We start from the raw sequence: 27,675 nt of genomic DNA on the forward strand, positions 1-27,675 counted from the left end.
TGCTCAGTTAACAAATATTTATGAAATTTTTATACTCCCTGAACATTCCATGCCATTTCATGCCTTTGTAACTCTGTACAGTTGTTTTTACAACTTAGGTAAAATGTCTGGGTGTGGTGCTTAGGCAGTGAGGGTACAGGTGAACACAGAAGTGGTGAGTCTACCCTTTGGGGTTTATTGGAATCTATATTTGAACAAAAAGCACAATGAATATGGGAGTATAGGGACGTTTGCTGGATGTATTATAATCTACTGTGTAGGATTAGAGGAAGTTTAAGTAAATGGGGAAGAGTGTTATAGGGCCTTAAAGAGGAAAGCCTCACAGGAGTAAGCATGCAGAAATGGTGCCCTTGGAATTTCCCCAGAGTTTGCAATGGGAATTCTGAAAGATCAATCTCAAGAGTAGGGTAAAGCAGAGATGAGTGTATAGCCCAACCTCAAGCCATCTGGAGGTCTGGGCAATCCTGAAATACCAACGTGGGATTGAGATGATATTGATGTGCTATTTGCCCTGGCTTCCTTGCAGAAATAAAAATTATTTCTAAAAGATTATTATAGGTTTCATTGTTTCTACATGTAAGTTTTTAGATATAGTGTTCAAAACATAACCAAAGGTAATAAGTCACTCAAGGACAAATAATAGTAGGGAAAATAGCCAGACACAAAAGACTACATAATATATGACTCCATTTATGTGGAAATAAGGAAAACTTGTGCCTTTAGAAGTTAGGATAGTGGTTCCTGTTTGGGAGTAGAAGATGCCTAGAACTGACTTGGTGAGTAAGGGGATGGTCCTCTAAAATGCTGAGATGTTCTGTTTCTTAATATGAAAGTGAGTTTCACAGCTGTATTCAGTTTGAGAATTCACAATGCTGTAGACTTATATGTATTTTTCTATGTGTGCATTATACTTTAAAAGGTGAAAGTATTGGTAAATCTCACTGAATATTGACTATATAAAATAATATCTTAAGTTGGTGGCACACACTTGTAATCCCAGCATTTGGAAGGCTGAGACAGGAGGATCCAGGTTCACTACCATCCTCAGCTGCTTAGTAAGGTTCTTCGCAACTCACAGAGACCCTGTTTCAAAATAAAGAATAAAAAATCAGTCTAGGAGTGTAGCTAAGAAATAGAATGCTCCGCCGGGCGTGGTGGCGCACGCTTGTAATCCCCGCGCTTGGGAGGCAGAGACAGGAGGATCATGCAGGTTCGAAGCCAGCTGCACGCGCTGGCTTAGGAGACCCTGTTTCCAAATAAAAATGTAAAAATAGGTCTGGGAGTGTAGCCCGGAGGTAGAAGGGCTTCCAGGAACCCCAGTGCCACCAAAAAAAAAAAAAGAATGCTCCTGGGTTCCATCCCCACTACCACAAAAGTAATAATATCTTTTTATAGATAGGAAAAAATATATGGCAGTGAAGGCATGTGAGGTATCATTTTATGAACTGTCAAATAATATTGTTTTGGCAGGGCAGAGTGGCTCACTTCTATAGTCTAAACTGCTATCTAAGGAGGCTGAGACAATTGCTTGAGCCCACAAGTTCAGCACTAACCTGGGCAATATAGCAAGACACCCCCCCCCAAAAAAAAAAAACATAAAACCCTTGTGTTTTAGACTCTGAGGAGATAATTCATTATGTCCCCTAAAGTCACTAATAAGCAAGTTTGAAATCACAAAAGAGCAATCTAAATAAGTTCAAAGGAGTTTTATTTATTATCTCAGAATATTTTAGGTAGATCAGAAATTAGTTGTATTAGGTTTGCAGTAAAAACAGCTCTTGTATTTTTAGGTCTTTTGTCTATTTTGCTACTTCCCATATTGCTTGGTCTATTTCTAAACACCACTCAATCTGGCAGTGTCCCTTGGGAGTTATATGGCACTTAATGTGTATTGTTCCCCAGAGGAATCACAAAAGAAAGCAAAGATGCAAATTTTCTCTTGGGATAAAATAGAAAATTAATTGAAGAAGAAAGTCTATGATTTAAGATATACTTGATATTGGGCAAAAATTTGCAATTTTCATAATTGTTTATTTTGGATACCAGTTACCACTAGCAGAGTTTGTGCTCTCCACAGCAGCTTGTATGATTTATGTTTGTATTTTAATCTGATTGTTTTATATATATATATATATATATATATACATATATATAATGATATAAACTATAATAATTATTTTTATTCATTATCTGCTTACTATTTCTTTGCTTCAGACTTATTATCAATTGGCTTTTAAATTCCAAATTAAGATTTTGAAAGAAATACTCCAACAAAAAATGAATTGTATTTTTGTTATAGTGATTCTGCTGCATGGATTACAAGCACTCTATCTCCATGCTTGGCTAAACTCCATCAAAAGCACATTATCCTCCTACTTCTGTGGCCAGCTGCCTAATTGTATCTGCTGTAACCACACGCTGTTGGAACATGATACCAATGAAGAACAGAAATGATAAATTACTCCCTTCAGGTGATAGTGATAATGATAATTTTTAATTTCCTTCTTTCTCATAAGGTCCAGTCCGATCTTATTTCATTGGCTGCCATCCTGTTACATACACACACAGTGTGCCTTCCTTAAGGAAAGACTCATCACACCAAAATGCATGAAAAGTAATTTGTTTTTATTCCAAGTCATTGTTTCTCAATTAAGCATACATAAAATAAACTGCATTTACTTTTTTATATGTGGGGTAAACATGCATAATGTGGCTTAAAGTGGATTTTTAAATTATAACTTTATAAATGCTATGAGTTATTTTTTTCTTTTTATGAAATCCACACCAAAGAAAACAGCTTATTCTACAACTGTATCCTAATGTCTAGAATATTTAGAATGCACAAAAAGCTACATGCTTGTATTATTTTCCTGTATGTGTCAAAGCAGTTTTGGAAGAGTCTCAGCAAATTTCAAGAGTGATCATACGATCTCAGAAATTCACTGTGTGCATATTTATTTTCATTTTGTTTCTTCTATTGTCTTTTTTGTTATTAATTTCTACCCATTCTCCTTTCTGTTAGGTTAGGGACTTATAACTAAAAAATTTCTGACCACTGTAATTCAGTGAAATTTTATTTAATTGAGAGCTTGCTTTTGTAAATTAATCAAGCTTTATAAATACTTGATGCTGGCTTTTTGTTTATTCCTGAGCAGTTCCCACTGCCCCGATAAGCTATTTATATGAAACAAAAGAGAAATTTATTCTGTGGCCAGGTTTCTAATCAGATAGATCTTTGCCAAGCATATGTCAAGTTGTAGCTCTAGTTACTTTACCTGTTAGGCATCATTTCCAATTTCCTGTGGTTGTTGTTTATTCTTACATTTTGAGTGACTTCCACAGGGAGAATAAGTCCACTGAAATTAACATTTAAAAGACCTAAAGATAGCCTATTAAAATGATGGTAACAAGGTGGTGAAATTGTAATTGAAATAGTAGCATGTTATGGTCTCTAGACAAAATAGTTTTGTTCACAAATCTGATATTTGGTTATATCATTGTTCTTTTTTTTCAAATAGTTCTGAAGAAATAAAACCTCTAATGTTCAATTGATTTATATGACTCCATGCCAAGTTTTTTTTTTTCCTTTTTTTTTTTTTTAAATCTCTACTAAGAATCTCTGATCCAATTGTCATCCTTCTCCCCCTCTTTACTCGGGATATGTGTTTCAAGACTCTCAGTGAATGCCTGCTACCACACACAGTACCAAAGTCTATGTATAAAGCCGGGCATGGTGGCGCACGCTTGTAATCCCCGCGCTTGGGGGGCAGAGACAGGAGGATCGCGCAGGTTCGAAGCCAGCCGCGCACGCTGGCTTAGGAGACCCTGTTTCCAAATATAAAAAAAATGTAAAAAGAGGTCTGGGAGTGTAGCCCGGAGGTAGAAGGGCTTCCAGGAACCCCAGTACCACCAAAAAAAAAAAAAAAAAGTCTATGTATACTGTATACTTTCCTATACATACATACTATGATAAAGTTTAACTTATAAATTCAGCACATAAGAGATTTACAGTGATAATAAAATAAGACAATTATAATATACTGTAATAAAAGTTATTTAAAACTTGGGAATTTTTTCTGGAATTTTTTTTATTTACCATTTTCAGACTGCAGTTGACCCTGACTGCAACAGAAAGCCAAATTACAGATAAGGGGAAAGTACTATAGAGCAAAACAAAAAAAAAGCCCTATACTCTTTAAGGGCATTTCATTCTTGCTTGTATTTGAGAATAAGTGCCCCCTTTAAACCCAGATCCCTTTGGTGTTTCAGAGCTAGAATGATGTGCTTTTTCAGTCATATGAATGCTAACTATCTGAAGAATTAATTATCTGTATATTTTGGTAGGGAGTATGGTACTAGGGAATTGAACCCAACCAGAGGCATCCTACCTCTGAGCTACATCCCCACCCCTTTTTATAGTGAAACAGGGTCTTACTTAGCCACCAAGGCTAGCCTTGAGCCTTCCAAGTACTGGAATTACAGGCCTGCTCCATCAGGCTGGCTTGTAGAAGTTTTTAATCCCAGGTGAATTGCTCCTAACCTCACTTCATGTTTCTGCTTTCTGCTTAAAGTGTGTTAGTGGAACTGATTTTCTATACTACAAGTCAAACATCATCAGGAAGGTAAATTTGATTGAGGAGTCAGAGACAGTAACATGTATTCCAAAGAGAACTAAAAAATAGGTGCAATTTCAGATTTATCTCTGTCATAGATACCTTCCAAATGTTCATAACCAAAAGTAAACTATTATCACTTTTATTTTATTGTTTGTCTTGAGTATTATCTTTGATTTTTTTTGTCGTGTTTTTGTTTTGGTTACCTAAAACTAGCCAATATTTCTTCCACCATATTATTTAGTGGGCTAAAGAAGTTTTAGTTTCTTTTTTGATTTTTTTAACTAAAATTCATATTTAGAGCTGGAGTTTTGAAGACAGTTCTAAAATGTCTTAATAATCTTAAATCCTTTGCATATATATTTTTATTTATATGTGGAACATATTGAAAATTGTATACATTTAGACTGTGCTTGGTACCCTCCCCCTGCCCCATTCCCCTTCCTGCCTCCCAACAATGATTGTCCAGGTTAACCATGCTATATTCATACTTTTACACATACTTGGATGTAGCTCCTTCATTAAACAACCTCAGCCTCCTTCCTCTCCTATCCTTTCATTCTAGCTTTGCTAAGATTTCCCCTCCATTATCTCGAGTCCCTCTGGTATCCCCAATATACCCTAGTTTGGGCATATTAGAGAAAATATATGTCCCATCTCTTTCTGTGCTTGGCTGGTCTCACTTAACATAATGTTCTCCAGATCTTTCCATCTTCTTGCAAATGGCATGATTGTGTTCTTCTTTAGAGATGAATAGAATTCCATTGTGTGTATTTCCCATAATTTTGCAACCCATTCATCTGTTGATAGAGACCTAGGTTGGTTCCAGATTTTGGCTGTTATGAATTGTACTGTGATGAACATGGGTATGCATATGTTTCTGTAGTTCTCTAATTTCAACCCTTTTGGACAAATACCAGAAGAGGTATAGCCTGATCATAAGGTGGATCTATTCTCAATTTTCTAAGGAATCTCCACACTGATCTCCATAGCGGCTGAACTAGTTTGCTCTCCCACCAATAGTGTAAAAGAGTTCCTCTTTCCCCACATCCTCGTCAGCATTTGTTGTTATTTGATTTCTTTATGTTTGCCACTCTGGTTGGAGTTAGATGGAATCTCAGCGTAGTTTTGATTTGCATCTCCCTGATGGCTAATGATGTTGAACATCTTTTCATGTATCTATTGGCCATTTATATCTCTTCTTTTGTGAAGTGTCTGTTCAATTCAGTTGCCCATTTCTGATTGGGTTATTTGTTTTGCTAGTGTAGAGTCTTTTAGCTCTTTGTATATTCTGGATATTAGCCCTGTATCAGAGTGGTGTCTGGTAAAGATCCTCTCCCATTCTGTAGGCTTTCTCTTTAGGTTCTTGGTGGTTTCCTTTGATGAGAAGAAACTTTTTAGTTTGATGCCATCCCACTTGTTAATTCTTGCTTTAATTTCTTGCACTTTGGAGGTCTTGTTGAGAAAGTTACTGCCTGTGCCTATATGTTGGAGTGTTGAGCCTATGTCCTCTAATAACTTCACAGCCTCTGGTCTAATTTCTAAGTCTTTGATCCATCTCTACTTGATTCCTGTGCATGGTGAGAGGTAAGGATTTAGTTCCATCTTTGAATTATCTTTCCAAACATATACATTTTGTATATTTACATCTCCACAATATTTACTCTGTGCCCATAATTTGCAAGCTGCTTATCAAGATGCATTTCACCTAATAGTATATTGTGAATATTTTTCCAAACCAGTCGATATTTTCCTAGGATTATTTCCAAGGATTCACATGGTCTTTCAAGAAAAACCATTTATCTGCGTGCAACACTTCTGATGTTTGGGTTTTCCACACCAACAACCACTTGTCCAATTCTGTCTAATCCGATTCTGATATCACCCAGTTTAGTGCAGATTCCACAGATTAAGGGCTCAGTCCCACAAAACTGTCCTCCACCTTCATACACCAGTCACAAGCAGTGGGTCCCCAGGTTACCCACACCTCTGTCCAATTTGGCTACAAATCAAATGTCCCTACAACCTCCTGTGTATCAATAATGTTCTGTAGCGATTCACAGTACTCAAGGAAACACATTAGTTTTACTGGGTTATTTTAAAGGAAAATAAGAAGGATACAAATGAATGACCACATGAAAAGGTACGCAGAGTGCAGTCTGCAAGGACCCCAAGCACAGGAGTTTCTGTCCTCATGGAGTTAGGGTGTGCCACTCTCCTGATGCATGGATACATCCAACTTGGAAGCTCTCCCAGCCTCATTGTTCTGGGTTTTTAATGGAGGAGTAGTTGTGTTGGCATGATATATTAAATCATTGGCCATTAATAATTAGCTCAATCTCTAGCACCTTTCCCCTTCCCAGGGGAAAAAAATGTAACTGGTTGTTTTACCTTTTTTTATAGGTCAGACATTTCTTTCACATGCTTACTAATCATTCGATTTCTCTTTATTAAATTTCCTGATTCTCTTGCCTTCTTATGCTGTGTTCCTAATTTTCAGCAGCTTAATATACAAAGGACAGTGACTTAACAAATTATCCTGACAGCATAGTAAAGTTTAGCTATATTTAAGAGACTGAAGACTAAAAAATTTTTAAAGTTTTTGAGATCCTACTATATAATATTTTGATGGGTGAGGGGCATAGACATAAGAGTTATACCTAGGCCCTGCTCTTAAATACATTGCTTCCTGATGGGGAGGACTCTTAAGATCCTGTGGTAAGTACTGTAATAGAATTGTATGTAATCACATTCATTCAACAGAAAGATACTGTGGACCCATCTCTGCTCTAGACACAAACATTAATTATATAATGGTGAACAAAATAGTCATAAGGGATAAATTTGAAAAAATAGTTGAGTTAATCTATGAAGAAAGTTTTCATTTAGAAATATATTCTGATTAACTGATTCTATAATAATTTGTACCTCATTACTACACACACCACATTGCTTTCTAATTTTATTTGGCAGAATTATAAATAGTGTTTTACTTCTCTCTTAGAATCTACAATCTAATGAACTTTAAGGTTAAATATTGAATTTGCTTTGGACCCAATCTATATTAACTCTACAAGATCAATAAAACCTCACATTCTTAGCACATGCAGCAGAGTACACAAATTAGCTTTAGAGTGATTTCTCAATAATCAATGTCATGTTTTTAACACTTTATAAGCTTAATTTAATGCCAGCTTTAAAAACAGATTAAGTCAAGCTAATCTCATTAGTGAAAGAAAAAGGAATGGTATCAGTTAAATTTTAGACCAAAAAATATATATATTCATCTGAATATGCTAATTTCTGTTGGAATTCTTTCTGTATTGTTACAGGATTTTTTTTACAGTTAACTTGGGAGTTTTTCTTTTCAGCATAAGTTTTATTTAACTACTATTACTTATATTTATTATAATTTTAGAAAAAATTATTTCTATTGATCCCACCAAAAATATATTATTACTTTAAAATTGGATGTACTTGTGATAAGATGAAATTAAATGAACTGGTTTTGTATAAAAATGTATGTTTTCATCATTTATTCCTCAGCATTAATCCATCCCAAAATGTAGTAGCTTAAAGCCACAATCATGTATGATTCTGCGCTTAACCTGACTAGTGTTTCTGCTGGTCTCTCCAAGGTTTGTCTTTCCAGCTGCATTTTCTGGAGGCCCCATCAGAACTGGAGGGCTCGAGATAGATTAATTCCCATCTGAGCCACCTTGGGATGGGCCAAACTCTCCGGTCCCTTTTGATAGTCTAGCTTGATTGTTTATTTAATAAAACATGTATTGATTACTTAACTAGTCTTGTTACCCTTATTATTATGTTGTTTGTGTGGGGAAAAGCCAAATCATATTATTTTATTTTTACACTATCTTTCCTGAGAAAAATATTAACCAGCTGTAAGTTTAAGAGGTGTTTGGTCTTTGAAATGGTTTCTAATTTGCCATGTCTTAATAGACTGAATTATTGTTACATCATGTAATTAGTATAATAATCATTTATATTCCTTTTTTTAAACAGGCAATTGCTGGCTACTTTGATATATATTTTGAGAAAAATTGCCACAACAGGGTAAGTATCATGAGTTATTCATAAGAATTAATTATGTGGAGTACATTGTATTTTGCTTTTGTGCCCCAAGGTGTTTGATCATAAGCATTTTGTTGATCATAGCATTTTGTTTGATCATAAGCGTGCTGTTGTAAGCGATTGGAGCTGTATTTGATTTAGTAGATTAATGTACCATGATATTAAAAATCGTGTACTTCATCAAATACTTTCGAACTTTACCAATACAGATCATGTTCTCTACGGGCCCTCAGAGTACCAAAACACACTGGAAACAAACAATATTTCTATTGGAAAAGCCATTTTCAGTTAAATCAGGTGAGAAAAGAAAAATATTCATGTAAAGTAAACAATAGTTATTTATTTTCCAACTATTTTTAATATGCTTACTGTATTTGGAACAGTATAACAGATGCTGTGATAAGACATTCTTAGAATTATCATCTACATAAATTTTAGGCAGCATATTACTTAAAGGTGTATTTTAAAATTTTTAATTTGAAGTCTAATTTGTACTATTAAAATATGTTACATAGCTCAAAACTACCACAAAATAATTCAGTAAATATTTCTTTAGGCAATAAGTAGTATTTAATAAGATACACATATAACTAGAAGAAAATATTTTCATGTCCGAAGTGACTAAAGAGAAATATTCCCAATGGAAGTAAAGCATACATTTAAAAGAGAATGTCATTCAGTGGTTCTCTATTCCATATATATTTGGATAGAATTCTCCCCACCATCTCTTGTCCAACTGTTTAATCTTATAGAGTATTTAAGAGCTAGTCAAATTCTACATTCCTTTGTTTTAACCTCATTTATTATTCACTTATATTATTAGCACCTACACTTCTTACATACTTACACATTTAACTCTAAAAATTAGAATTTGGTTATGGATTTTTTTTTAACCTTTTATTACATAAACATGTATCCCACTATCTCTGAAAGCCTCCTAGAAGGACAGAAGGGCAGGAATGCTGATTATACAAGTTTGAGTGAAAGATACACTACAACACCAGTAATTCAGGGAATGACTAAATAACTAGAACCAGGAGACATGTTCTTGTCCATCAATTTGATGAAAAATGCATAAAGTTTAACAATGCCAAGTACTGGCAAAAATGTAGCCAAATGGAACTTTCATACTCTTCCTGTTAGTTTTAATGGGTAAAATTTAAGAGAACAGTTGGATACCATCAAGTTAGGTCTAAATATGCCATCTCTACAACCCAGCTGTTTTTCTTCTAGGTAGGTATTCTTAACAGTCTCTGCTGCAGCTTGTATACAAAAATCTTTACAGTGGTTTTTAAAAGTGAAAAATTGGAAACAACCTTAATTTTTTAACAAATTAAAAATGGTGGCCACATAGAATCAATTCTCTAGAGCAGATAAATTATGTGTCTTTCAAAAGCAACATTGACAATCCCCAGCATCAAAAAATGTTGCAAAAACACTCCTATAATATACCATTTATATGAAGTTTTAAAACATAAAACAGCTACACATATACATGTATTTAAAAAGTTGAAGCAACATTTAAGAATGATAACCACTAGATTTAGCATAGAGATTACCTCTCAGGAACACTAGAAATAGGATTAGAGCTGTCCATAAAGGTGTTCAATGTCATATATACTAAACTATTTCTTTTAAAAATTAAAAGAATTGTGGCATAATGTTAGGATTTAACAAAGCCAAATGTGGGAGGCTCTGGGTGGTCTCAGTATATTTTTATTTCATAAAATTTTAAGCTAGTTTTGGTTTCACTGTCAATGTATAAGTCAAAATTAATAGTTGCAAAAACCATCATTAGCAACTTTGCACCTTGTTATTTTCTTTCCTTGAAGTTGCAGTGCCATGGAAATAAAACCCTGATGGTATCGTTTTTTTTTTTTCTCCGAAAAGCTTGAGTGCAACAAAACTGAAATGAGGCAAACATGCATGAAGCCATTTTAAGTCCTCTTTTCTTATTGTTTTGGAGGGGTTTTTTCTTTCTTATTTTTTTATATCTCTTAATATTTGCCCTGACATTAGAAAACTTGAATCATGTTGTGGGTTTTTTTTTTTTTTTTTCATTGTAACCATTTTGACATCTTACTGTTATTTATTTTATGGTACTAGGGGTGGAACTCAGGGCCTTTTCTACCTCCAGGCTATACTCCCAGACCTATTTTATACTTTAATTTGGAACCAGGGTCTAACACCAAATTGCTGAGAGCCTCACTAAGTAGCTGAGGCTGGCTTTGAACCTGTGCGATCCTCCTGTCTCAGCCTCCCCAGTGCTGGGATTACAAGCCTGCGTCACCACACCTGGCTTACTTTTGAGATTGTTTTTGTTTTGTTTTGTTTTGTTTGGTGGTACTGTGGTTCCTGGAAGCCCTTCTACCTCCGGGCTACACTCCCAGACCTTCTTTTTTTTTTTTTTTTACATTTTTTATTTGGAAACAGGGTCTCCTAAGCCAGCACTCGTGGCTGACTTCAAACCTGCACGATCCTCCTGTCTCTGCCTCCCAAGCACGGGGATTACAAGCGTGCGCCACCACGCCCGGCTACTTTTGAGATTTTAAAGGCAGTACTGCTTCATTCATACCTTAACTTTGAAGATTTAAGACAGTATTTTAAATTGATGATTCTCAAAAATTTCTCCTATGTAAATTACAGTAAAATACTGCTTGACTAGTGAAATTTTTAATTCAAACTATTCTTTGCCTAGTAATCCGTAGAGTAAGCAGCTCCTGCTTTGCCCTTTGGCTTTTTCAAGCACTGAAGCAGTTACATGACTCTAGTGTTGCCCTTTATTTCTGTATTTCTTCTCTTGCTGTTGCACAGAGGAAGTGCTTGTATTTTAAGTCGTAAGGCCAATATATCACAAAATATTAGAATCTTCTTTTTTTTTTTTTTTTTTGGTGGTACTGGGGTTCCTGGAAGCCCTTCTACCTCCGGGCTACACTCCCAGACCTATTTTATATTTTTGAAACAGGGTCTCTTACGCCAGCACGGCTGGCTTCGAACCTGCGCGATCCTCCTGTCTCCGCCTCCCAAGCGCGGGGATTACAAGCGTGCACCACCACGCCCGGCAAAATATTAGAATCTTCTAAAAACCACTTGAAGAAAGATTTGAAAGGAAAATATCACAGTAAGAAAAATGTAGTCATTTCTTTTTAGTTGTGAGACTAAAACAAAGGATCAGATAAGTAAGCATAACAAATTTTTATTCCCCACTATACCACTGATGGCAATCCTAATGAAGAGAGGCAAAGAGTTGTAAAGTAGAATACTGCGGAGGAAAAGCAAAGCAGAGACAGAGCTCTAACGGCCTACACAGGAAGTCCCCTGGAGTCTTAGGTGAACATTTAAGATGTGTGTATGTAGCATCAAATACAGCAGGTCAAGCAAACTGTGACCTGAATATAGTTCAGTTCAGCCCTAAACTGTCCAGTTTAAACAGGGCTGCAAGGTTATTCAAGTCTCGGTCAGCTAAGGGTACAGCCCTTTTGTAGTATATTCGGTTGAAATTCCAGAAGGACTGTGTTTTTACAGTGGAAATAAACTGTCCCTAGAGTAAAGATGTTCCTTAGCAAACTTAAAAATGAGTCTTGAAACAAAAATAAAACTAAACTGCAAATCAGTTAGTGGCAACAAAAGAAAACAAAACCTAAGACATGCAGAAACATAAAATTCATCATTCACTTAGATACTAAATGCAGAAAGTTACCTGTTAGTAAAAACAGATCCAGAAAGGATAGAATAAGCAGATAATCATGTAGAAATATTGTAACTACGTTTTTATGAATATAGCAAAAAAACATAGTTTAAATGCAAATTAAATCTCTTGAGATAGAAATTGCAATATCTGAAGTGAAAATAATATTTGATGGAATTAGTGGCAGAGGAAAATTCAGTGAACTTGAACATGGCAATAGAATGTATCAAAATGAAGTAGAGGAAGAAAGAAGTATTTTTAAGCTGCATTCACAATAACCTGTGGGAAAATATCCAATACTATATCCTAAATGTAATAATGAGAGTCCCTAAAGGAAACCAGAACAGGAAAAAGTTTAAAAGAAAGCACAGAGATGAAAAATATAATTAATGAAATAATAGCTAAATTTCTTACATATGATAAAAACTATAACCCACAGGTTGAAGAAACTTAGTGAACCCTAAGTAGTCTAAACACACAAATAATTTATTGATTAACAGATAAAAAAAGAAAACCCTTAACATAAGCCAGAGGAAGAGAATCAGTATATAGAAAGGAATAAAGAAAAGCCGGGCAAGGTGGCACACGCTTGTAATCCCAACATTTGGGAGGCTGAGACAGGAGGATTGCCATTCACAGACAGCCTCAGCTACTTAGTGAGGCCCTTTGTAACTCAGTGAGAACCTGTTTCAAAATAAAGAATAAAAAATAGGGCTGAGGGTATAGCTCAGAGGTAGAATGCCTCTGGTTCCAACCCCAGTATCACACACACACACACAAAAAGGTTGAAGAAAGGAACAAAGAAAATAACCTCAGAATATTCATAAAAAACTATATAAACCAGATGAAAAATGGCATTTTCAGGGTGCTGAAATTGCCAACCTAGATTCTGTATCTAGGAGAAATATATAGACTCTTAAGAAAAATGCTTAACAGATTGGAAATAAATTTTTCGCCAAACACAAATTTGGTTCTAAATAAGGGAATGGAAAATGACAGTTAGTAAATGTGTGAGTGCACAGAAAAGATTCTGTTTTCTCATTTATTAATTTCTTAAAACAATTATATAAAGAAAAATTATATTGTGGCCTTCAAAACATAACAAATGTGTTTTGAAATAAAATGTGTGGCAGTGATAAAACAAGATTAATAAGAAAATAGAAATATATTGTGAAGTTCTTACACTGCGCATGAAATAGTTTAATGTTTAAAGGCAAACTAATAAATTAAACATATGCACTATAAATCATAAAGCAACCGCTAACAAATTATAGCTAATAAGCTAGTGGAGATAAAATAGAATCCTAGCAAAGTACTCAGTTCAAAAGAAGAACACAGAAAAAGCAACATAAACAGGTGGATAAATAGAAAACAAATAGTGAAGTGATAGGCTTAAACACATTGGTAGTTTTATTAAATGTGAAGGGTCTAAACGTGCCATAATTAAAAGACAGAAGTGACTGAATAAAAGCAAGAACTCACTAAATGCTATTTATAAGAAATACACTTTAGATATAAAGTCACTGAAATTTCAGTTCCAGGTTAAGTTGAATGAAGCACATTCTGTCCAGTCTTTTCCACTAAATGCAACTATAAAACCAGAAGGTATAGAGCAGTTATTTGAGATCTCTAAAAAGTACATAATAGAAGATAAATTGGATGAAAAGTTCAGAATTTAAAGTATAAAGCTGGTAGTAAATTGATGTTTACCCCTGGCATCTCTCAGGCTGAACCTTGGACAGCCTGAATCCTGGAAGAGGGCATCAGTTCAGAAAGAAAAACTTCAGCAAGAGATATTACTCTAGTGTAAAGAAAGGAAAGGTCTTTTGATGCTGAGTGGGAGAACCCCATTTTTATTTTTTATATTTTCTTCTTCCATTTTCTCATGTCCAATTCCCAGGTAATCCCATAGTTCTGGCAGTGAGGACCCACAGACACCTAATGCTGTAAGGGACATGAGATGAATGAGTGGATATAGCTGTGTTACAGTTAGCTATATTGACAAAAAAAAACAGGCAGTCAGTCCCTTGAAAGCCTTTCAGGAAACATTTCCACTCACGATTTCTTCACTGGAAAATTCTCCCAACAACTTGAAGAAATAACAGAAATTCTACATGATCTCTTTGAAAAATACAAAAGAGAGTATTTGAGTCCAATTACACTGATACCCAAAATAAACAAAAAACTTAACTACAGGCCACTATTCCCTCACGAGTACAGATAACAGATATCCTCACTAAAATATTAGCAATTGAATCCAATAGTATAAAAAAAAAAAAAAGGATAAGAGACAATGGCACAGGGGGATTTATTCCAAAAATGCAAGACTGGTTCTTTTTTTTTTTTTTTTTTTTTTTTTGGTGGTACTGGGGTTCCTGGAAGCCCTTCTACCTCCGGGCTACACTCCCAGACCTATTTTTACATTTTTATTTGGAAACAGGGTCTCCTAAGCCAGCGCGTGCGGCTGGCTTCGAACCTGCGCGATCCTCCTGTCTCTGCCTCCCAAGCGCGGGGATTACAAGCGTGCGCCACCACGCCCGGCTGGTTCATTATTTTAAATCACAGAAAATGGTCCCCAGTGTTAACAGTTAAAGAAAAAAACTCAGGGTTATATCAATGTAGGGAAAGCTTACGCAGAATTCAACATGTATTCATCATAAGTAAAGCAGACGGAAAATAGCAGAGGAACTTCCTTAACATAATTAAGAAACATTTACACAGAACCTTTAGCTTAATGATGAAAGTCTGTTTTCCCCCAAGCTTGGGACAAGGCCAGGCTTTCCTTTTTTTGCCACTCCTATTCTATTATAATGGGAGTCTTAGCCAGTCCAATAAGAAATGAAAAAGAATCAAAAGACATTAGAAAGAAAGAAACAAAGTGATTGTTTTTATAGGTATGATTCTATACATAAAACTGGCCAAAAAAGTACAGAATTAATAGATGAATTTAGTAAGGTGAAGGCTACAAGGCCAATATAACAAAAGTTAGATGCATTTCCACACACTAGCAATGAATAGTTGAATACTATGAGAAATATATCATAGGGATAATAACAAAATATGTACAAAACCTATATACTCAAAACTTAAGACCATTGTGGAGAGAAATTAAAGCCTAAATAAACACAGCGATATACTCTATGGGTGGGAATATAGCACATTGTTCTGGTGTTATTTTTCCCAAATTTCATTTGATAATTCATTGTAATTTCCAACTCCCAGTTATAGAAATTAATAGGGTAATTCCAAATTTTACATAGAAATGTTAAAGGCCTAGAATAGCTAAAACAAATTTGAGTATCTTATGTGATTTCTAAATTTATTAAAAAGTCATATGAACCTAAACAGCAACTTAGACCCTGTTTCCAAATAAAAAATAAAATAGGGCTGTGAGGTGGTTGTGGTTCAGATGTAGAATACCCCTGGGTTCAATCCCTATACCAAAAAGAAAAGAAAAAAAACAATGAATTTCTATTCTTAATACCATACACAAAAACAAGTGGCTCATAGATCTAAATTATTAAAGCTTAGCCAGGCATGGTGGTGCATGCTAGTAAATCCCCACACTTGGGAGGCGGAGACAGGAGGATTGCGCAGGTTAGAAGCCAGCTGCGCTGGCTTAAGAGACCCTGTTTCCAAATAAAAATATAAAAAATAGATGTCTGGGAGTGTAGCCTGGAGGTAGAAGGGTTTCTAGGAACCCCAGTACCACCAAAATAAATCAATAAATAAATATTAAAGGTTAAAACAAAAATGTGTAAAATACATGTTTTGCGTAAGTACTATTAAACTCTTTACTGAATAGCAAATATCTAGAGGATAAAATGCCTGACGGCCCCTTACCCTGTGGCCATGTTTCCCATCCTTTCCAACCAGTTCTAGATAAGCCCATACATATGCTTTTCTTTGTTTTCTTCCTCCTTGCCTTTGCCCAAGATATTCTACCTACAATGCTATTTTGACCTTTCTTACTTGATAGTCCAACTTACCTTTTAGAATCCAGTTCATTTTGTAAGTCTTTCTTCATTTATTTGTTCTTGTTCTTTTGTGGTACTAGAGATTGAACCCAGGACATTGTACCTCTGAGATATACCCCCAGCTATTTTTTTTTTAAATTCAGAAATAGGTTCTCACTAGGTTGCTGACAGTCTCGCTGAGTTGCTTGAGGCTGTTCTTAAACCTGTGATTGAGGTGTGCACCGCCATGCCCATCTGACACAAACTTTTTTAATAAGTAAAATGTAGTAAACATACTTAAACAGTTGTTCTCCTATGTTGGTTGTGTCTGAGTTTGTGCAGTTATTTCCAGTAATGGCAGGCTTTTTTTGGTAGTGGTAAATCTACCCTTGCAGGTAGACTTGCTATTTAAAAAATAAAAAGTAACAACAGGGAACAGAATTCCTCAGACCAAGAGAATTTGCCTAAAATAATAATTCATCTATAATGCATTTGGCCAAAGCCAATAAGAAACTTTAAAATAAAGCGTATTTGTTTGGTTTGAGCTTTGGTGTGTTATTTTCATTTGTTATTCACAACCTAGTGCTAAAAATAATTCCACATAAAGGGCTCACAATACTGGAGCCATTTTCATCATTGTGGAACTAAAGGAACTGACTCCCAGAATGAACAGGTTTAAAGGAGTTAGAGAACACTTACTTTCAATTTAGGGTATTTTTTCCTTATAAAAAATAAGATACAATTTTACTTTTACAAGCTTATATGACGGTTTTCAGTAACTGTTTCATGTGGTTTGGCTTCAAAAATATAAGTAATTTTATGCCAATATAGGGCCACATGCCTGTAATCCCAACTACTTGTGAGGCTAAGGCAGAAAGATCCCAAGTTCAAGGCCAGCCTGGAACTTAGCAAGACTTCATTTCAAAGTAAAAAGTAAAATAGGCTGGGGATATAGCTCACTGGTAGAACATTCCTGGCTTCAATCCCTAGTGCCCAAAAGAAAAATCAGGTTCTTTATTTCTTCATAATATATACATAGTAAGCTTTTAGGTGAGGGAGTCAGTCTTTTTTTTCTTTATTATTTCTTTCATTTTTTTAATTCTAAGCTTTAATAGTGATGATAATGATTTCTTGTGGTTTTTCTTTTTCCCTTCTGGAGAAATAAAATTTTTCACTTTAGAAGAATTTAATTTTAAAAAGCACATTGTAACAGAATTGATATGAAATCAATTTTGATTTTTATTGAAGCGCAGCACTACTTTGTGATATACTAATAGCCGTCTGCCGGTGATACTAACAAAACAGCACAGCCAGCTCCATAGGGTGTCCTCTGCGGCTCTCACCACAATGCCCCTCTTAAGAACATCAGTCATTTGGTACCTATTTGACACTGATTAATTGCTCTGATCTAGTCTGGTGTTACAGCCACTACCCTGGCACTTGAGTTAGGCCTGAACAATTGAAAGGCGTTCATCAGTGTGAATTAAGGGTTTATTACTGTGACCCTCCATGCCATTTCATTAACTTCAGTAAGTACACCCTAATCTTTGAAGTTGATATATTATAGAAAAGATTATTTTACTGTATTCTATTTAATACATGAAAATAACAATAGCAGCTTGTATATTTAAGACAGTTCATGTTATTCAAATTTTTCAAGATATCTTTTCACTTAATATCAATGCTTAGAATTTTTTTTCTTCTGTGAAAATTTAACAGAAATACCATTGCTGATTTATTTTGACTTAGGCTACATTTTGAAATAGAGGAATACATACATCTCTTAGAGTTATATCCTTTGAAACTGAAATGGAGGATTTGATAACCTGCCTTATAAAACTGTGGAACATTTCTATTTTGACTCATACTAAGAATTGAATACAACATTAACAAGCAAGCAAGCTTAGAATTTTTTAACATTCCAAATGCAACCTAATAAAAGAGTAGCAATTATTATTAGATATGTATTAAAAGGCATATCTGCAGCAGTATCTCATCAAATCATCAAAGAAATTACTAAAGTAAATGCACCAAACATTTTCTTTAGATGGTGGTTAAACATCTGAAATAATACTCATCACCTCTTATAATCACTGAAATGGAAATCAGTACAACCAGATTCTGGTTTTTATTTGCCTGGGTGACAAAGTGTTTTATTGTTTTGTTCTTTTTGCTTGTTTGTTTGATTAGTTGGCTTCTAATAACATGTGATGTTGATGAAGATGGCAGTAATGTAAACAAATTTTAAACCTTTGGTAATCCATCTTAGGGAGGCAATTCAGAATTCAGACTTAGTAACACTTCTAATTGCTTTTCTTTAAACTTTTTCTTTATACAATTTTTTATTTTCATATAATTAAAGCTGTCACTCTTTTATTTTTTGTTTTATGCTTTAAAAAAATGTGTTATTCTAGCTGGGCGTGGTGGTGCATGCTCGTAATCCCTGCGCTTCCGAGGCTGAGACAGAAGGATTGTGCAGGTTCGAAGCCAGCCTCAGCTACTTAGTGAGGCTCTCAATAACTTAGTGCGATCCTGTTTCCAAATAAATACGTCTGGGAGTATAGTCTGGAGGTAGAAAGCCCCAGGGTTCCACCCTCAGGACCACCAAAAAAAAAAAAAAAATGTGTTACTCTTAGCTGGACATGGTGGCACACACTTACAATCACAGTACTTGGGAGGCAGAGATAGAAGGATCTGGGTTCTTGGCCAACCACAGCTGTTTAGTGAGGCCCTCTGCAACTTTGTTTTTTTTTTTGTTTGTTTTGTTTTTTATTGGTGCATTGTATTCATACATCTTAATGTTATGCAAGATGGTAGAGATATACATACACACATCACCCAATTAGCCCTTTCCCAGTTTCCACCCTATTCCCTCTTCCTCCCTTTTTCTCATGTTTGGCTTAGTGATTGACATTGATATGTTTGTTAAAGTACAGCATGTGCATTAGAGAATTTCCCTCTCCCCCTCTTCTTCCCCCCCTCCCATCTCCTCAATTAGGTCACCTTATTTTCTCATGAATAGAATCTCCTACTTTGTCTAGATTTTCTCCTTTGACCCATTTTCTCCCTAGCTTCCGCTTATCAAGGAGAGAATCCTATTTCTTATTTTTTGTGACTGACTAATCTCACTTAGCATAATGTCCTCCAGTTCCATCCATTTCCCTGTAAATGATATTACTGTGTTTTTCTTTATGGCCGAGTAAAATTCCATTGTGTACATATCCCGTAGTTTTGTAATCCATTCATCTGTTGATGGCTGGTTCCATAGTTTAGCAGTGGTGGATTGAGCAGCTGTGAACATACATTAGTTTGGTACTTTGATTTTCTTTCTTTTGGGTAGATACCCAGGAGTGGTATTGCTGGAACATATGATAAGTTCGTTCCCATTCTTCCGAGGATCCTCCATACTATTTTCCAGTGTGGTTGCACTAATTTGCAATCTCACCAACAATGTTTTAGCATTCCCACTTCTCTACATCCTCGCCAACATTTGTTGTTGTTTGTGTTTTGAATGATTGCCATTCTAGTTGGAGTTAGGTGGAATCTCAGGGTAGTTTTGATTTGCATCTCTTTGATTGCTAATGATGTTTAGCATTTTTCATGCATTTATTGGCCGTTTGAATTTCTTTGTGAAGCGTCTATTTAGTTCACTTAACCCATTTTTTTATTGTGCTGTTTTCTTAGTGCTGAGTTTCTTGAGTTCTCTGTATATTCTAGATATTAGTCCTCTATCGGAGGAGTAGTTGGCAAAAATCTCCCATTCTGTTGGCTCTCAGTTGAGGTTCTGGATAGTATTTTGTTGTTGTTGTACAGAAGCTCTTCAGTTTAATGCAATCCCATGTATTGATTTGCCTTTTAGTTTTTTGTGCCTTTGGGGTCTTGTTGAGAAAGTTTTTACCTATGCCTGTGTGTTGCAGTGTTGGACCTATGCCCTCTTTAAGGAGCCTCAAGGTCTCTGGTCTAATTTCTAAGTCTTTGATCCATCTTGAATTGACTCTTGTGCAGGGTGAGAAAGTGGTATTTCCTTTTTCTACATATGATTAACCAGTTTTGCCAACACCATTTGTTGAACAGACTTTTTTCCAGTGTATGTTTATGGCCCCTTTGTCTGGCTATAGTCTCAAGTACTGTATTGAAAAGAAGTGCTGATAATGGACATCCTTGTCTTGTTCCTGTTTTCAAGGGAAATTCTTACAGGTTTTTCCCCATTTAATATGATGTTGGCTTTGAGCCTATTGTAGATTGCCTTTATTATGTTGAGATATGTTACTTCTATTCCAGTTCTCTGCAGTGCTGTTAGCATAAATTGATGTTAGATTTTGTCAAATGCTTTTTTAGCATCTATTGAAATGATATGATTTTTGCCTTTGGTTCTGTTTATAGGATGAATAACATAGATTGATTTTCATATGTTGAACCAGCCTTGCATCCCTGGGATAAACCCTACCTGGTCATGGTGTATGATTTTCTTGATGTGGTTTTGAATGCTTGTTGCTAGTATTTTGTTTAGCAGTTTTGCATCCAAGTTCATCAGAGATATAGGCCTGCAGTTTTCTTTCCTTGAGCTGTCCTTATTTGGTTTTGGTATTCATTTGATGTTGGCTTCATAGAATGCATTTGCGGGAGTTCAGTTTTTTCTATTTTGTGAAATAGATTGAGTATCTGGATTAACTCTTCTATAAAGGTTTTATAAAATTAACTTGGGAAAGGTATAGAAAATTTAAACCAACAAATAGCAATCAAAGAGATTGAAACAGCAATAAAGAGCCTACCTCTGCAACTTAGACCTTTTATGTATTATATCGCTGTATTTACACAATTTTATTAAATCTTCAGTGTAATGCCCCACTTCCCTGTGTGTTGAATCTACCTAATGGATCTTCTGATTTCTCTATGCTTTGTTTTTGTTTTTAAGGTACCACATTTTTAGTTTTATTATGCTATAATTTACATAAAATTAAAATTTATCTTTTGTGTGTGTGTTGTACAGGGATTGAACCCAGGAGAATTCTACCTTTGAGCTACACCCTCAGCCCTTTTTATTTTTTTATTTTGAAACAGGGTCTCTCTCTCTCTTGTTGAGACTGGCTGCAAACCTGGTGTTTTTTTTTTTCTCAACTTCCCAACTACTAGAATTACAGGCATGTACCACCACGCCCAGCTTAAAATTTACCTTTTAATTTTATGGTTCAGTACATTTAGTTTCCTCCTCAATTCCCTGTGTGGTCAGTCCCTCAACTCTTAATTCCCAAACCAAAATAGCCACTGAAAACACTGTCACTAATATTACCTCTTCTAGAGTTCTATATTAGTGGAATTATTCAGAATGTACTGTCGTATTGGGTTTGTTTTTTTCAGTACTAGGAGTGGAACCCAGGGGCATTGTACTTCCGAGCTATGCCCCCAGCCCTATTTTGTACTCTTTTTATTTTGAACCATTTTTTGGAATCATCTGTATATCATTAGCTTGTTCCTTTTTAATGTCAAGTAAAATTCCTTTATATGGGCATACTACAACTTACACATTCACCTGCTGCTCAGCTTCTGTTTTAAGATAAGGACAATTATGAATAAAGAACATTCATGTAAAAGTCTTTATGCAAATAATGTTTCTATTTCTCTAGGGTATACAATTACTTAGAGGTGGAATTACTTGATCGTATGGTGTGTATTTAACTTTATAAGAAACTGGCAATTTTTTTCAAATTATATTTAGCACTCCTGCCATTATTTTAAGTTTATTTGCTCTACGCCCTTGCCAACACTTAAGGGGGGAAGAGGTCATTTTAATTTTATCAGTCCTATTATGTAGTTGTATCTGTGCTTTTCATTTGCCTTTACCTGGTGACTAGTATTGAGCATCTTATATTTGTTGGCCATTTGTATATCTTTTTTGTGAGGTTTCTGTTAAAATATTTCTTTTCTTTTCTTTTCTTTTCTTTTTTTTTTTTTTTTTTTTTTTTGCCGAGTCTGGTGGCGCACGCTTCTAATCCCTGAGCTTGGGAGGCAGAGACAGGAGGATTGCGCAGGTTCAAAGCCAGCCTTGCTGGCTTAAGAGACCCTGTTTCCAAATAAAATATAAAATATAGGTCTGGGAGTGTAGCCCAGAGGTAGAAGGGTTCCATCCCCAATACCACCAAAAATAAATAAATAAATAAAATATTTTTGTTTAAATTTTAAGTAGGCTGTTGAAGAATAGAAAATCTTAGTTCTGGTGAAGTCAAATAGTTTATCTTTTTGTGTCCTAATTCTGAAACCTTTGGCTATTCTGACATCACAAAGATTTTATTTTCTTCAAAAAATTATAGTTTCGCTTTCTACAGTCAAATCTATTATCTATGTAATGTTAATTTTAAGAGTTAATGATTTATCTTTTCCCAGATCGGATGTTTGTTTTTACCCCCAGGGAAAAAAAAGCCTTCTTGGATTTTGATTGGAAATATGTTGAATCTATAGATTAGCTTATGGAGAATTGACATGTTCATGATATTGAGTCTTTCATCCACATACAAAACACATCTCCCCATTCATTTGGATCATCTTTAGAACTGTTTCATAGTTTTATATAAATAAATCATGAATGTATGTAATTATATGTATCTCAAATATTTCAGGTGATTTTGAATCTATTGTACATGCTGTTGTGGTTCCTTTAAATTTCACTTTCTAAATCTGCATTGCTAGTATGTAGAAATACAATTGAGTTTATATTTTGACTTGATATTGTTTGATCCTGCTTAACTGTATTACAGTTCTAGTAGCTTTTTTGCATATTGCTTTAGAAATTTCTGTATATAAGACTAAGTGGTCTGCAAATGAAGGCTGATTTTGTATTCCCAGTCTGTGGCCTCACCCCCCCCCAACCTCCTATTGCCCCAACTCTGACATCTAATAGACATCTAATAGAAAGCTGGTTATAAGTTGTCAGAGTGAACATCTTAGCCTAACTCTATCTTAGGAGAGGCATTCGTCTTCCATCATTAGCAATGATGTTATCTGCACTTTTTCATAGATAACTCTGATGAGCTTGAGGAAGGTTGCATCTTTTCCTGGCTTGCTGAGTTATCATGAAGGACTTTTGTAATATTCTTTTTCTATACCTAATGAGACGATCATTATTTTTCTCTTTGGATTGAAGGACTTTCATATCTATGTTCATAATGGGCATTCATTCATTCACCTATAGTTTTAAGGAATTTATCTTGTTTGGGTATCAGGGTGATGCTACCCTCAAAAGATGAGATTGGGTATATTTTCTCTCATTTTTTGTAATTTTATGGTGAAGTGGTATATTCCCTTAAAACTTGTTTAGAATTCACCAGGAAAGCCCTCTGTGCCCTTCTTTTTCTTTTCCTTTTTTACCCCTTTGGTGCTGGGGAATTAAACCCAAGGACATTGTACCTCCAAGTTACACCCCCAGCCCTATTTTTCTTGTTTTGAAACAGGATCTCACTAAGTTGTAGAGGGCCTCACTAAGTAGCTGAGGCTGACCACAAACCTACGAACTTCCTGTCTCAGCCTCCTAAGTACTGGGATTTTGTACAAGTATGCCCCACCACAGCTGGTCTGCCCATTTTGTTTTCTAATGTAAATATTGAAAGCTATGAATTTTTGTCTAAGCTCTATTTTAGCTATTCCACATTTTCATATATTGTGCTTCATTATCATTCAGATCAAAATGCTGTCTTAATTTGCTCTTTGACTTTTTTCTTTGATGTATGGAATTTCTATTTCCATTTATGGGTTTAATTCTACCTTTCGCCATTTGATTTATGTCTTCTCGGTCATTTGTTCCCTTTCCCTTCTTACTTTTTGAGATTTAATAGTCTTTATTAATTTTATCTCTACCCATGGCTTAAAACTATACCTCATAGGTTTATTTTTATAATGGTTGCTCTAAATTCCCAACATACATCTTTAGCTTATCACAGGCCTCCATCAAATGGTGTTCCACTTCATGTGTGTCAGAGGATCCTTACGGTAGACTTCTCTTCTCCACCCCCAATCCATTATGCTGTTATTGAAGACATTTTTCTTCCCCAAATGTTCTGAACCAAAGTACATTGATACGCCGGGCGTAGTGGCGCACGCTTGTAATCCCCGTGCTTGGGAGGCAGAAACAGGAGGATCGCACAGGTTCGAAGCCAGCCATGCTGGCGTAAGAGACCCTGTTTCAAAAATATAAAATAGGTCTGGGAGTGTAGTCCGGAGGTAGAAGGACTTCCAGGAACCCCAGTACCACAAAAAAAAAAAAGTACATTGATACAATTTTTGCCTTAAATTGTCTTCTAAAGAAAAATTTTTAAAAAGCCTTTTGTATTTTTAACATAGTTAACATTCCATTTTGCAGAAGAGAAAAAGCATAAAACTCTTAAAAATGAAGTAATTTAAAAAACAAAAAGGTTTAAAAAGTAGTGAAACATATCACAACCAAAGGGAATTTCTAGCCATCATTGTTTTTCTGCTAGATTGTGTTCCTTGAATTCTTAAACAGTCGTTTTTGCCTTTCTTTTGTAGGTGAAACCTTGAAAGGAAAGATCACAGTTCACAAGAATAAGAAAGACCCTCGCTCTCTCATTGTGAGCCTTACACTGAATAATTCCACCCAGACTTATGGTCTCCAGTGAGAGTCGGCCACAAAAGCACAAGTGACCTGCAGCCTTCAGGGTGGGCGGCTGGCTGGCTGGCTGGCTAGGTGGGTGGGTGGGTAGCGGAAGGGAGCTGAGTGTACCCGAGTGTGTGGAGGGTGGGTCCTGTTCAGGTGAGTCTCCTCAGTAAGAGAAACGTGGAAAGAAGCTGAGGTAGTTCAGCTGAGGATGGGGTCTGGCTGACCTTCGTGGGCCCTAGTAATCATATACTGAGAAGTCTACTCAGCAGATGTAACCACATGTAATCCCCGCCACTGAGTCAGCTGTATTGAAAATCACTCAAGTTGGCCTATCTCTGGAACAGTGATAGTCTTTTGTTTAAGCAGTAATAATTGATTAATTTTTGGATAATGTCTTGTTAAACCAGTTATACAAAGAAGCACACTCTATTACGGATTTACTCTGAGGAAGAATAGTTTTTAGTTGTATTATTTGCTAGAAGATCAGGATATAATGAAGAGCAAGTGTAAGGAACCAAAAGCAAGCTTCAGGCTTCTATAAATCCTGTCTGAAGTCAGCCTCGCCAGACGTCCTGTCTAGCATTTCTGTAGTCTCGTTTTGTAGCTTATTCCCTCTTTGTGAATATTCCTTAACCAGAGACTTCTAGTATTGCCCAGGAAATCTAATTCTGATTTATGTATCCTAGGTTTCATAGAAGTTTTTAAAGAATAGGATAAATGTTTGCTTATTTACTAGTATTACTTTTTCAAACTAGATTTATGTGCAAAGGTATGTAAACTGTTAATTTGTATTTCTGGACAATTTCAGTTTGAAACAGAATGGAAAACATTTAATAAAATGAACTATTACCATTAAAAATGTTCAAACCATAATAGTCTTTTGTAAAATCAGAAGCATTTAAGTCATCTTAAAGGAATTTTTTTTTGGGGGGTGGAATCTGGGGATGGAACTTGGGCATTCAATCTCCGAGCTACACCCTCTGCCCTATTTCTTATTCTTTATTTTGAAACAGGGTCTCACTAAGTTGTGGCAGGCTTCACTAAATAGCTGAGGCTGTCCACAAACTGCAGTCCTCCAGTTTAGCTATTTTAATAGAGGTGTGCCATATACCCCTCAAGTGCAACAACAGCTGGTTCTTTGTCAAAACAAGACATACACCAGGCAGCTGAGCAGTGTGCTCTGAAGTCAGAGCAGAGGTTCAAGCCCTCGCTTGGCTCGTACTTGCGGTTTATATTAGTACATCAAGTGTTTAGATCAGCACCTGGCACACAGAAAACACTCAAGAAATGGTAGTTGTCAGTGTCATATATTCAAGGAACCTGTCCAGTGAATTTATGGCATCTGTACGTGATCAATTTGAGAATTTTCAAACTTCAGATAGTAATTATTACTCTAGTACATAAATGGGAGAGAAGGCTTAAAATAGCAAAATCTATATCAAAGAAATACATTTTTGGTTTTTATTAAAAAATTAGACTTTTTTTTTTTTTCATGGTGCTGGGAATTGAACTGCTGGGTAGAAGGGGCATTCTACCTTCAAGCTACACCCCCGGCCTGATTTTTTATTCTTTATTTTGAAACAGGGTGTCACTAAGTTGCTGAGGATGGCCGCAAACCCGGATCCTCCTGTCTCAGCCTCCCAAAGTATTGGGATTACAAGCGTGCGCTACCACACCTGGCTAAGAATTAGACTTTTAACAATGGGGTTAGTAACCCCCTCAAATATTTTTCCTTAAAACTCTTGTTGTCATGGGGTATTCAACTAATGACTTGATTTTCTTTTCCAGCTCAGCCATAGTTAATAGACTCCTCCTCTTTCACTGGCCTTTCCAGCCTGGGACATTCTAATTTGTATACCTAAGTGTTTTATGAGAACATGAACATACAGACATTAGCTCTTCAATTGGGAGAGCTGTGAAAAATAGGGACTTCAGAGCCCTTGACAGTAATAAATTCCATGGAATTATTCCATGGAATTCCATTAAATTCCATGGAAGGACAATATCCTTCCATGCTGTGGGCAGATGAGCATCTCCAGATATCAGTTTATTCCCATTAAAATTATATTTCTCATGGTTTCCTTTGTGAACACTAACATTCTGTTGTAATGTGGGATACATCTGAGGATGATGTTTAATAGTCTTCTGTATAGAGCATCATGTTCTCAAAAGAGCACTTTAGAAGGAGTGCTGCAAGAAAACAACTCAAGAGGTTTTATGTATGCCACAAAGTTCTTAAGTGTAGGATCCAATTTAAAAATCAGGCAGCTGTACCGTAGTTTAACTGTGGAGTAAACCCTTTAGGATAGGGAAGAGTGAGAATCCTGGTCCTACACAGATTAACCAACCAGGCGGCCTTTATTCTACCTCTTTCTTCTTGAAGTGGAATAACTAAATGTCTCGTGCAAAGTTACTGATTGAAGATCAGTCCACAGGAGTTCAGCAATCATGCTTTCAGATGGAGAAAATGGGGTAACTATTGCTAATACTCCACAGTCATTTTTAACCCATATTAGAACTCATTAATGCCTTCCCTACGCTGCTGTTTTGTGAGTCCACTAAGGACCGTGGCAAAATATGCAGTAAATCCTTACCCACCTACCAACAGGCTGTGTTGGATTGAGGTCCGTCCATTTTGTAAACCCTTTCATGATTTTGAGTATTTCTTTGCTCTAAAGTTTACCCTAACTTTTCCAAATAGAATGGTGCATAAGCAAA

General features: G+C 35.7%; 1 protein-coding gene across 2 annotated transcripts in view; it reads left to right on the forward strand.

The window, feature by feature from the left end:
- The window catches only part of PRMT3 (protein arginine methyltransferase 3), a gene marked incomplete at both ends in the record, with an annotated part of 124,146 nt that extends 99,170 nt beyond the window's left edge, over positions 1-24,976 (forward strand). For both annotated transcript variants that reach the window (XM_080704827.1, XM_080704828.1), the window contains 3 exons: positions 8,637-8,687; positions 8,915-9,002; positions 24,867-24,976. In XM_080704827.1, the coding sequence (XP_080560953.1) occupies positions 8,637-8,687; positions 8,915-9,002; positions 24,867-24,976 (249 nt within the window). The remainder of the gene's footprint in view (positions 1-8,636; positions 8,688-8,914; positions 9,003-24,866) is intronic.
- Positions 24,977-27,675: the final 2,699 nt, after the last annotated feature.

Source organism: Muscardinus avellanarius (assembly GCF_963383645.1).
Source record: "Muscardinus avellanarius genome assembly, chromosome: 1".
NCBI classification, from domain to species: domain Eukaryota; kingdom Metazoa; phylum Chordata; class Mammalia; order Rodentia; family Gliridae; genus Muscardinus; species Muscardinus avellanarius.